Source organism: Maylandia zebra, linkage group LG10, assembly GCF_041146795.1.
Source record: "Maylandia zebra isolate NMK-2024a linkage group LG10, Mzebra_GT3a, whole genome shotgun sequence".
Classification (NCBI taxonomy): domain Eukaryota; kingdom Metazoa; phylum Chordata; class Actinopteri; order Cichliformes; family Cichlidae; genus Maylandia; species Maylandia zebra.
Genome location: NC_135176.1, coordinates 3,743,837 through 3,756,428, shown reverse-complemented (window position 1 = coordinate 3,756,428; position 12,592 = coordinate 3,743,837). Strand labels below are relative to the sequence as shown.

The following is a 12,592-nucleotide window of genomic DNA, read 5'->3' as shown; positions in this document are numbered from 1 at the left end:
GAGAGCATTACTGCATTATAGCATATGTTCCTTATGTTGATGCTGTTTTGTGTGTTCCTTTACATAAAGACACAACACAAAGGTATTTAATGGAGCGTAACAACTGACCACAATATAGGTTTAGTGTGCATTCAGATTAAAGCCCCCGGAGGGAGGGGCCCTGGTTCTTACCCTCATACACAAAGGCTGAAAGTGATCACCTGATAGATCAGATAATAGATATTTGAGTCGTTTTGTCTCGAACATCAAACATAACTTTCATATTGTCAGTCCCCCAAACCGACCGGAAGTCTCGTCCCTGTGTCTTCTTCCTGACTTTACGGTGGTGCGCATCTCACCGACCTGGAATACCGATTTCCGAACATTTCGGCCTTTTCCCTCCGCTGCACCGTAAAGCCGCGTTTTCGTGCTGCGGCTTGCATTGGCGTTGTGGGGTTAAGGACGGGCTCTGTCGGTCGGTATTATGACAGAGGGAGATGACACACATCCAGAGGGAGCTGTGTTTGTTTTGTATGGCGAAATGAGGATGAGGCAGGGGGTGGAGAGTCGCCACAGAGACGCTGGGTTCCGTCCAAACATCACCGCATTTTAGCACTTCTTCAGTGCTCGGGATTTGCGTTACACGGCATCTGCTGCACCGCTCATTTTTTCCCTTTCTTGACAGTGCATGGTGGAACATGCAGCTTGTTTGAGGACACCCCCCTTCCACATACCCATTGCTGCCATGATAGGCAGAGGTCTCCTCTCGACCGTGGCTCGGCCGGTTGGAGAAGAGGCAGATTGATTTGGGACGGTGGGTCATATCTGCGGATGTTATTCCGTCTGTGGAGCCTGTAAATCTCATCCGCGCGCGCACACCGTGATTCTTACTCAGGGAAAAAAAGGAGAAAGAAAACAACATGTCTTCTCGATCTGCATTACCGTCTGGAAACGACAGGAGTAGTGGAGACCATGTAAGTGCAATTCCAGTCTGCAGCCTGTGTTTGTGTGCCTGCAGACGATAGATCGTGCATCCCTTAAAAAAAGAAGAAAAAAAGATATATGCATATGTGTGGCTTTGGGCAGTTTGTGGTTTTATTCATTGTGCGGGTGGTTGAGGGGAGGGGGGTCGTAGATGGTGATGTTTTTCCCGTTTGAGGCTCTGCTGTCCTGATATTGGACGGATATTTAAACAGAGCAGGCTCTTTGAAAAAAAAAAGGCTAACCTTGGGTGTCTGTGCAGGGAAAGAGCTGATGGCAGGCAAACAGCCCGGAATGAGTCCATCCGCATACGATAACGCTCAGCGGATATGCGCAGAAAGCCTGAAGACCAGCCGTCACCTCTTATTATAAGGCTTGGAGAGATAGTGATGTCACATTATACTCCTTGCTGCTGCTGCTGCTGCTGTTGTGTGTGTGTGTGTGTGTGTGTGTGTGTGTGTGTGTGTGTGTGTGTGTGTGTGTGTGTGTGTGTTCCCTAGAAATTGGATGGGTGGGACGAGAGCAGCACAAGAGGCCAAAATAAACGTAGAGAGAATATCTGGACTGTTCGGCTGAAGCCAGGGGATTACTGCGTAAAATGATGTGCAGTCCATTGCTGCGCAGCCTACAAAGCGATCAATCCCAGAGCCAGTGGGTGTCAGACAGCGCCATACATTGTATGCTGTGGAAAACAGAAACGGCCTGCAGAAAAGAAGCAAGCTGACACCGAACAGGTTCTGCATATGTGGAATCCATCCATCTAATATCTAAATGGGCGCATGACTGATTTATGTTGCATTATGTCATTTCATTGCCCTCAACACTTTTGCACCCCCTCCCCCCACCCCAACCCCATCTGTTTGTTAGCAGAGCTTTCAGCACAGAAGGATGGGTAAGCCAATAGATGTGTGGATGTGTGTGTGTGGAAGTGAATGTGCAGGAGTGTGTGACTTTACGAGGTGTATGATTGATTGTGAATGGAGATTCATCTATTAGAAGTGATCTGGAGCTGTTACTGTTGCATCTCGATTATACGATGATGACAGATGAGTGGATGGAGCGGATGAAGCGGTGTCTTGCCATATTGGCAGTCACAGGTGAGGCTTGGCTTGATGTGCAACGAACAGCGCAGGGGGATTAATGCACTCGCTTGCTCGCCACGCATGCATGTTTGTGCTGCCCGTGGTATTGGTTGGAGATGTTTGATTGTGGAGTTTGGATCCCGACTGGCACCAAGGTGGGGCATAGGAACATGACTGGAAGCAAGAGAAGGAATAACGGAAGGTGGGGGTTAAGGCTATGAGTGGTTGTGTTTGCGTGTGAAACTAAGAGCAAGACGACATGCTGGGGGGGAATGGAAGTGTGATGCCTCAGGGCCCAGGGCTGGCCAGGGACCACTGTGTCGGCATCTGCTCCCTATTTTTTTGTTTTTTTACTTCTTCCTCTTACAAACAGTGAAAGGTGATACCTCTTTATTGCCCCACTCACTACCACCTGTTCTTATGTTTCCCTCTTTAATATCTTCCCTTTGTTTGTCACATGACAAGTAGCTGTTTCATACTGTGCTGCATCAGGCTTTGCTTGTGTGATTGCATGTTGTCGTTTTCCGCTTGAAAATTATCTGTGACTCAAGCTTGAGACTATCAGAACTGCACAGCAATGCTCTAAAGTGTTGGGGTCCAGGATCAACTGTTTACAGGGTTGTGAAAGCTTCAGGGCCACCACATATTCTAGCAACAGCGTTACCTGTATCCCCTGTCAAAATGGATGAAGACATCTCTCAGCAGTGAAGTAGCAGACCTCTGAAGAAGATGATGCTGAGCCCAAAATGGAAACAGTATGTTGTGTTGGAATACAGCTGTTAGCCCAGGAACGAGGGACATGTAGTCACATGCAGATCAGCTCCAGGTTGTTGCTCTTTGTCATTACGGGTCAAACATCTGTTGGAATGATTATGGGATATGGCACCAACTTGTCATTATGAGCTTAGCAGTATTTGATATACAAAGCTGGGTTGGTTATTGTAAGTGTTGTCACCAATGTGTTTTTTGTCACTTACACAGTATGTGTTACACTGTGCAGCGATCAATGTGACAAACACTTTAGCTACTAAAAGAGAGAGGTGTCTTATTGTTTGGAGACAGAGTTTATGAGTAGCTTGAAGAGGCTGCAGGCACTAACTAATGCATGCTATTTTACTTCTGGAGGCCCATCAGTCGTTTGAGGTTGTAGATCATCCTTTAAGTCCTTTTCCAGCCTGCTGCTGCTGCTCTGTGTGATATTGCTGTTGGCACAGTGACCTAACCTCTTCCCCTTCATTTTCCTCCAGCATGTGTCACTGGGGGCCAGCCGCTCAGATAAGGCCACCAGCCAGTCCAGCCGCTCTCTGGGTGCCCGGTGCAGGAACTCGATTGCCTCTTGCTCTGACGAACAGCCGCACATAGGCAACTACCGCCTGCTCAAGACCATCGGCAAAGGAAACTTTGCCAAGGTCAAGCTGGCCCGCCACATTTTGACGGGCAGGGAGGTGAGTTACAAGAGAAACAGACATCAAAGGTGGGAGTGAGTGATGGATATAACTGTAAAAAATGAAAGCTAACACTTGGCCGATGTGCTGGTGTCCTTAATATTATCTTAAGAATCCAGTAGTATGTCTTCATGAGAGCCCTCCTTTTAATTATATTTTCTAAAAAGTAAATTTTCCTTGCCTCCTAATTAGTCCTTCTCTAAAATGTATTTGTGTACTTTTCTTTGAGCCAGCTATTTTAACACAAATAGATTGACTTATCTTCTGTATCTTTAATGCTGAGCTTCAAGCTCCATATTTTATTCTTGGACTCAAGTAGAATTTCTTTGGATGACTCAAAGTTCAAAATAGTCCATATATACTGCATGTGCCTCAGCGAAGTCCTTCAGTTTAAGCCACCTTTCTTCTCATCGGCTGCCACTCACAAACAGAGAGGAGGGGCTAATGTGCTCACAAGGCGTTAGTTGTGGATACAGTGGACTCATTATATTAAACTATAGCCATGTTTAACATGAGCATGCACCACTGCAATACTACATGTATGACAGGAAATAAGGAAACACATACGAGGTCCTTTTAAGGGAAACTGGGAAACTATGAAGTGAAATTATTTCAAACTGTGGGTAAAAACAACCTAATCTAAACACACGACTAAATAATTGCATTACGTCTAATAAGATAAGAGTTAACAAGTTTTTCAATTCAGTTCCATTTTATTTATACAGCAACAACAGTCACCTCAAGGCGCTTTATATTGTAAGGTAGACCCTAAAATAATACATACAGAGAAAAACCCAACAATCATATGACCTCCTATGAGCAAGCACTTTGGCGACAGTGGGAAGGAAAAACTCCCTTTTAACAGGAAGAAACCTCCGGCAGAACCATGCTCAGGGAGGGGCGGGGCCATCTGCTGCGACTGGTTGGGGTGAGAGAAGGAAGACAGGATAAAGACATGCTGTGGAAGAGAGACAGAGAATAATAACTTTTAATACATGTTTTTATAATTTGTAGTACATGTTTTCTTTATGACACTTTATGATTAATTATGTATTTAACAAAGCTCGGAAAGAACTTTCATCATCTACTTAGCAGCGCCTGGTTTAGCAGCACCAGTTCTAGTCAGTAGGGATTAAATCCGCTCAAATTCGCGTGACAACAGCTTGTGGAAGTAAATGTTCCGAGTGGCCTCAGTCCATGTTTACTTGCTGTAGAAGACGATTTAAATATGCCTCTCAAAATGAGATTTTTCTGCATTTCTTGAGTGCTGAGAAAAGAATTCTTAGATATGAGTCAGTTATATCAGTAGGAAAGGCTTCACAGCATCATATAAGAGTGGTGCTATCTTTTTTTCACTCATCAAAAATTCCTTGATGTCTCTTCCAGGTTGCAATAAAAATCATTGACAAAACTCAGTTGAACCCAACCAGCCTACAAAAGGTGAGTTTTTCCTTTTGATACTAATGAGACGAGGGAATATATGTGTTATGTGCTCAGGTACAAAATAGAAACGCACACTGGTTTGATGTTATTTGTCTTCATAAGCAGAAACAAAGCATTCAAGTGAGGTGGATTCTGTTGTGGGTTTAGAGGCTGGTCAGGTTTGTCCTCAGCTGCTTCCACCCTCTCACAAGGGACAGGAATGAGACAGCATCTGATAGAGAGAGGGCTCATGGGATGTGATGCTGTTTGACAGGTGCTAGGGACTGGATGGGAGTGAGAGGAGACCTCTGTTCCAGAGATCAACTCTTGTCTCTCTCCGGGCTAATCACCGGCCTGAGAGGGACTGAGTTATTTCATAAACCACAGTCACGCAACCTATACCTTCTTAGATTGCCATGAAAAGCTTGTTTCTATGCATAACAAAGAAAACAGAAGATTTTGTAGCAGTTCAGAGGTGGACTGGAACAAAATCAGCTGTCCTTGGTGTCTGTCGGGTGCATGGCACAGTCTGGTTTCTTGTTCCTGCTGGGCAGAATGTTGAGATGTGAGTCTGAACTGTAGATACTTGTATGGCTTGTTATACATGGATGTCTGGTATAGATGGAGCAGGAGCTGGGTTTATAGACACTTGGAGCTGGAGACATGGATTGAAGATTTCATTATTTTATTAATTAAAAGCTGTTGTGTCTCAAAATGTGCGCCTCATGTAGCTGTGTGATGTAGAAAAATAAAATGTCTATAGAAGCTCAGAAAATGCATGTGACATGTGCTGCATCCTATAATATCCACATAATGCCAAAGTCTCAACATCACAACATGCACAAGCTCCTCTGCCTGTGCACAAGACGTGAACAGACCAGGGAAAATCAAATCAGGGGCGAAATAATCCAGTTTTATTTGTGTGTAGTATGTGTGTGATTTCATTTGACTGAAGACATCTGCATGTCTGGCTTGATGCAGTCAACAAGACACTACTTCTATAGGATAGGACCCCTTGTTTACATTAATGTGGAGGGTAACACCATTGCAAAAATGTCCTGGAAGATTTTGATCACTGACTTCCTGCAATCCTCATTCTTAAAATCATATTTCTGGTGCTTATTTCATGGCATCCGGTTCAGGAGCTGTAATCCTAACTTCCATGTCATGCCATCTTCCTGGGTGCACCTTTTTTTGGATTGGATTGTGGGAGACGAGAGAGGTGAAGGAATTTTCACCAATTAGGGAGAAAACTCAACACCTGGCCACTGGTTATAGTTTTTCACATACCTGTGGGCTAGTGAAAGTCCTTAGATTTAAACACACAAAAGAGGCCATATTAACACAATGTGGATGGTTTTGTAGAGATTAGTTGAAAGATAACAAAGTCCGAACTTAAGCATGTTAATTCAGGCAGAATACAAAAGCTAACAGTGACATCCCACATCATTGACACCTTTGTATGTATGTAACTGGTCAATCTCGTTTAGATATTCGAGCTGCTTCAACCTGTCCGCACTTGCTACAGGTGCGTGCCACTTTGCAGCTCACCACCATTCCAGTTCCTCTTGTTCTGGCTATTTCTGACTTCATCAGTGCCATCCATCGTCTACTTTACAATGCTATGGGGTCTTATTGCTCTCCCTGCCTTCCATACATGTGCATAGAATTGGTGGAGAGGCCACAGAACAGAGCCTTGCCGCCAAATATAAATTGCTGCAGATGGAAGTAAATGTCTTCTCTTTATACGACAGTCCTGTCTGAAATGAAGTGTGTGTTAAAGACACATCACATCCAAGCAGAAATTTCTATTTCACCGCGTTTCTGCTCTGTCCTAGCTACGGCCAGGAAGCTTATAACCACTGTTCACATGCATCCTGACATAGACCTGCTGTTTCTTTGCAGTGTTGGGGGTTTGTTTATTGTTTTGATGGATCTGACTCTTCTCAGCCTCGTTGTGATGAGCAAGGAATTAATGGGATGGCCTGGATGATAAGACACTTAAGCGCTACGCATCCCAAGATTCCCTCTAGCACAGCTGGAGAAGCTGGGAAGGAGCTTGGTCTTAATACCTAGGTTGCTATGGCAACAGTGATATTGGGGCACTGCTGAAGGAATTGAATGGAGGAGGAGGAGGAGGAGGAGGGGATGGAGGGAGATGTGGGAAAGGGGAGTGAGAAAAAAAAGAATAGAATTGCTTATCGCACCATCGTTTTTTTCTTCTTCCTTTTTTTTGTAGTTGACATCATGGAAGAGAGTTGCCACCAACTGCCTTTTGTTATGACAGTGGTACTGTTACTGTATGTTCATGGAACTGGGAGAGCTGGCATCAATTTTAAAGCCCCTGACTGAAGTGTACAAATATGTGCCTCACAGTATCACAGACAGGAGGGGGGGTCAGAGTCTGAATTTGGCTCCATTCATCACACTGCTGTGTGGGCTTTGCTTGCTCTTAAAATGAAAATCATTTTATTATCAGGATTGTTATACATTTGTCTGCTCCTCTTTGGTTTTTTGTGGTAAAATGAATTGCACATTACTGTACTATAAAGACGAATGACTATATGTGTACTCTGTTCACGTCAGAAGAGATGCATTACAAGATAAGTTATAAATTCTTTGTTATAAAAGCGTTGTGGGCATTATAGGGCACACCGTTATTTACATCACAGACTGTACATGTACTGTACAAAAGGGCTATAATTTCCAATTTTGAAAAGTGAGGCAATTTTTTTCATGCCACTGACCAGCTGGGCAGCACCTCTGTTTTATAAAGGGTTTCTGGTTGCATAGATGCTGAGTTCTCAGTAAACACATTTCTAACGCTCACACTCATTGCCTGTTGCTTTAAAGCTAACTCCTGCCTGTTTGTGATTACCTAGATAACCCATCAATGTATTCACTACCAGGTAATATGTCAGTCAACAGTTCTACAGTATCTTGCTATCTCATTTGTAGTTGCTTCACTTGCTCCCCGTTTGTTGAGAAAGGTTTGTCTCGGGCTCTCCTGACAATGATGTTACTTTAAATTTTCTGGAACCTTTAAACTGGCGAATTGTCAAGGCAAGTGCTCGCAAGCACTGGATGCTGCCCTTCGACAGACTTACTAAATCTGCATGTGAAACGAAATCGTGGTTTTAGGTAGGGGTCATTAAGATGTATGCAGCTAATATTGCACACTTTAGGGAGAGCCTCACCTTCATAACATACAGTATTAGATTTTAAAAAAAAAATTGTTAATGTGAATCATGATGAGCTACTTTAGAGATGTCCAAGAATAAAGTGTATGGCTGGAAATGAGCATGATATGTATATGTATATACAAAGAGCAACATGCAATGGACAAATGTGAGCCCCTAACTGGAATTTATCTTTAAAAAGTTCTAAATTGTGCAATTAGAAAATGACAGATTTGTTATTTTAATTTAAAAGTGAATTAAATGAAATGGAGAAAATAGTTTACATGAAGTGTTTAACTGTGCTCAGTTTCTACTGACATTTCAACTATTTTAGTATTCAGTGTCACATGTGGGAATTAACAGCAACATGCTTCAAATGAGAAGCTCAGCCTACTTATAATTGCTTGACATTTTCATGGTTCTCTGGGATCATAAAACTTCTGGGAAACTCTAGTTTAACTGACATGGATCTCTACAAAGTGAATGCAGAAATGCCCTCTCCACCACTGTATAGAGACTGGTTCCATAGTTGAAACCAGTTATCCTGAGCACCTAATTCCACTGAGGTTTTATTTATCATGAAATGTAAATTTTGTTTCTTCTTCCAGCTTTTTCGGGAGGTACGGATAATGAAAGGCTTAAATCACCCAAACATAGGTAAGTTAATGTACACATTACCATACTTTGTCACAAGGTGTGGGCGCAGCCAGTAGTAAAAAGGTTTGAGCTCTTAAGCAGTCACTGACTGAAGTGCAGAGTGACATCTCACATGTATCAATACCTCCCATTGCACTAATGACTTTCCTCCATATTAAGAGAGCCAGACAGATACCTGTGCATTTTTTATAACATTAACAGCTTTTGTTTTGTGTTTTGATGTTGATCTGGTTCTGTTTTGGGCTACAGTGCAGCTTTTCGAGGTGATTGAGACGGATAAGACCCTTTACCTAGTCATGGAATATGCCAGTGGAGGTAGGTACATCAACCATCATGTCCAGGAAAGCTATGATGGAGCCCAAATGATGTATAGGGTTGCAGATTTGGCATCTAAGCTCCAAAATGAAAACTGTTTGTGAGAGCACTATGTGGCTGATTTTACAGATGCGGTCTTTCTTTAGGATGTGCAATAAAACAAAATAAAAGTGGTACAATTTTTTAAAAACACTGATTCCTTTTTTCATCCATATCCACAGAACAGGTTAAAAAAGGGTTCAGTTTAATATTAGCTTAATAAGATTGATTTTCACTCTCATGTAAATAGAGGAAATATATATATATATATATATATATATATATATATATATATATATATATATATATATATATATATAGTGGAAGCAGCCAGTTAGCCTTATTTAGCAGATGGAATTGAAAGAATACCCTGGTTTTCCTTCTTATTTGACTTCATGTATCTAATATATGCACAAAAAAGGGATTTTTCTCAAAGATATAATCAATGGCTGGTATGTTCTACAGAGCCAGAGTGGCTCTTTCCCCTTTCTAGTATTTACACAAAGCTAAGCTAGCTTTCTGTGTGTCTGTTTGGCTAGTCACACAGGGTGTGTGTTAGCTAACGGTACAGAGGCTGTATTTCCCAGGAAAGACAGAATGTGAAACAACTTTACGCAGAGACAGAAAAATGTGTAACAATGACAGGGCAGGAGAGGAAGAAGAGAGAATATTTTTAAAGATAAGGAGTGCTCAGTGACATTTTATAGACTGGAAACTTGAAGCTAGCTGCTAACTGTGGTGAGGTTTATAGTAATGTACCATATTGGACTGGAGCAGCTAGTGTTCATGGTCAATGTTAGGTTATATCGCAGGTATCAGACATCAAATTCAATTTAAGATGAGAATGTTGATTAGATTCATTGACCGTAATCATCCTTGATAGCTCATGTAATATCAATAACTTATGTCTTGTTGATTCAGGTGTGTCAGTAGTGTAGGGTGACCATATTTTGATTTCCAAAAAAGAGGACATTTGGCCCAGTCATGAAGAATTTTAATAATACTGTTTGTTTAAAGAAAATTTTAACATATTTAAAAGATGCCTTCTTTGTGCGATTAATGAATGGTGAAATAGAAAATGTCATATAGGCTTTTACAAGTCAACAAATGCAAAAAAAATAACTTAAAAACCTCTGGAATTAAATAATGTTACAGAAATAATGTCTCATCTGTATAAGAAAAATTATAGTGAGGTACCAGGGAGGTATTGTGCAATGGTTTCTGCTGTCTCATTTGGCGTTTCTAACCTCAGTTAATTTTGTTTGCACGCCACCATTCTTCCAGTCAAAGTATGATTGGGAATATTTTCCCTGTTCCATGGTTACTTAAGTCGGAGAAATGCCACCGTACTGGATTTCATTAAGAGCTTCAAGAGTGACTTCCACTGAATGTAGCAGTATCACACCATTGACAATAGCTTCAGTCTTGGTGCGGGCACTGCTGAACTTTTTAGGTTTTTGGGGTTTTTTTAGCAACACACTAGTGCAATCCATGGATCTGTAGCTATTATGATGCTTCATAGTATGAAATGTCAGTGCGCCTTCTTTTATACTTCAAGTACATTTCAGAGCTTTTACTTTTTCACTTTTTAAGTTCAATTGCTACTTTAACTTTACAAGTATTTGTACTTCTACTTAATTGAGGAATATTTATACTTTTTCCATCTGTGAGAACTGCTTTCATGCCTTATGAGTCTGAAAACAATAGCTTCCTGGTTTGCTTTAATATTATGTGGCGCGCTACATCCACACAGTTGTTGTTTTCTTGCTTGCGCACAACCAATTTTACAAACATGAAAGTCGATAATACATTTTCACAATAGAAAGAGTAAATCATAACCTTGTGTTTTGGCAATGTTATGTTGTATTTTTGATAAAAATGTTGTTGGGATGTAGTTGAAGTTGGTCATTGAGAAATATCAATAGCAAGACTGAGATCTGTCAGACTCAGTTAATTGATCCATTATAGAAACACAGTGTCAAGGGGTTTAAGTCCTTCCAAACACTCATTCACTTCGACTGGATTTGTTCTTCACTATTTGAAAAATCGCTTTGACGTTGTCTCTCATCATTCAGAGAATTTATGTACACTACATATGTAAAAATATGTACAAAATAATCAATAGCTCCTGGGGTATTTCCAGTGCCTGGTAGACACTCTCTGCATTGGTGTCATATTAAAAGAAAATAAATTCCTGACTAGAAAAATGTCGCTACATGCAGAAATTCAATGAAAGTGCATGTTTGCTTATGTTTAGTTATGATTAAAGACACCCTGCACTTCCGAGTTTTCAGCTAGAATTTGCTATTAATCGAATCGCTCTTAATGAGCAAGGCAGTTGCAGGAGGCTGGACTTTGGTGGGAGAACCAGAGAAGTCCAACCATAATGGGAAAAACACTAGATAAAAGAGGACAAAAACACCTTCACATTAAAAAATATTTTATATAAGTATAATAAAAAGAAAGAAAGAAAGCATTTTTTTCTGGTTATTTATTTACAGTGGATGGCATCATCACACTGTGGCAGGAAAACACCAGAAAAAAATCAAAATTGTTTATAAACTTAAACTACTGGTCCTGGGTTTCTGCGTTTTCAGTATCCTCTCCCATTATAATGATAATAATTATTATTATCAAATTTGCAAAAATTTGTCGTTACATTCCCATCCTGATATAGAGACGCGCATAAAAAAAGTTAGGCTGAAGAAGGAGAATAATAAAAATAAGTCTGACTTATTAATATCTAATGTGCCTCAGTGTTTCAGTGTTCTGACATACTCAACAGTAAATCTGACTAATAATAGTGTGCCTTCATGCTGATGCACTGGCACACCCAATAAGAATAATACATCTGATGAGCAATAAATAATGTGCCTCAATGCTATTGCATTAACACCCTCAAAAAATTGAAAACAGATGTTATTCTTAGGGTGAGAAAGTCTGTTCCACTCTCATCTCCACAGTATCTTATGAGACCCAGTTGTCAGTTAGCTTACCTTAGCAGAACAAAGCAGCCTATTCTATAAGGCTGTAACCTTATACGTATAGTACAAATGGCAGTGTTGTCGATCTTGAACTCAAAAGAAATGAAAGGAAACGTTCCTTCTGTAACAAAGCTAATTTAAAGAAGCCTAAATAACATCTAAATAACCAAAACTACAGTATCACATCTTTTAATCTAAAATTGTGAAATATAATAATTTTGGTGGGCGATTGAACTCAAGTGATAGCTGTCCAGAAATGCATATGTCATGTTCAGGCACTATGACATATTGGAATATAGTGTGCCTAAACCTTTTTATGGCTATATGTGATAGACAGACTCTTTAAAAAGATGGCTGTGGGCTATGCGCTAATAGCTGCTCTGTATTTAAAGTTAATAGCATATGGGACCTCAACATAAATAAGTGAGCAGCCTCAGTGCAGTAATAATGTTGCTTTTAAACAGACTTTAGACACATTAATACCCGCCAGCACACGTATCTGTACACTA

General features: G+C 40.8%; 1 protein-coding gene across 5 annotated transcripts in view; it reads left to right on the top strand.

Annotated features, from left to right (window-relative positions):
- The first annotated feature begins 316 nt into the window (after window positions 1-316).
- mark4a (MAP/microtubule affinity-regulating kinase 4a) overlaps window positions 317-12,592 on the top strand; it is a 35,656-nt gene continuing 23,380 nt past the window's right edge. For 2 of the 5 annotated variants that reach the window (XM_076888908.1, XM_076888910.1), the window contains exons 1-6: window positions 317-953; window positions 1,223-1,852; window positions 3,290-3,487; window positions 4,874-4,927; window positions 8,697-8,745; window positions 8,995-9,060. In XM_076888908.1, coding sequence (XP_076745023.1) covers window positions 1,751-1,852; window positions 3,290-3,487; window positions 4,874-4,927; window positions 8,697-8,745; window positions 8,995-9,060 — 469 coding nt within the window. In that variant the 5' untranslated portion in view covers window positions 317-953; window positions 1,223-1,750. The other 3 variants (XM_004576116.4, XM_004576119.5, XM_076888909.1) reach the window with 2 other exon arrangements.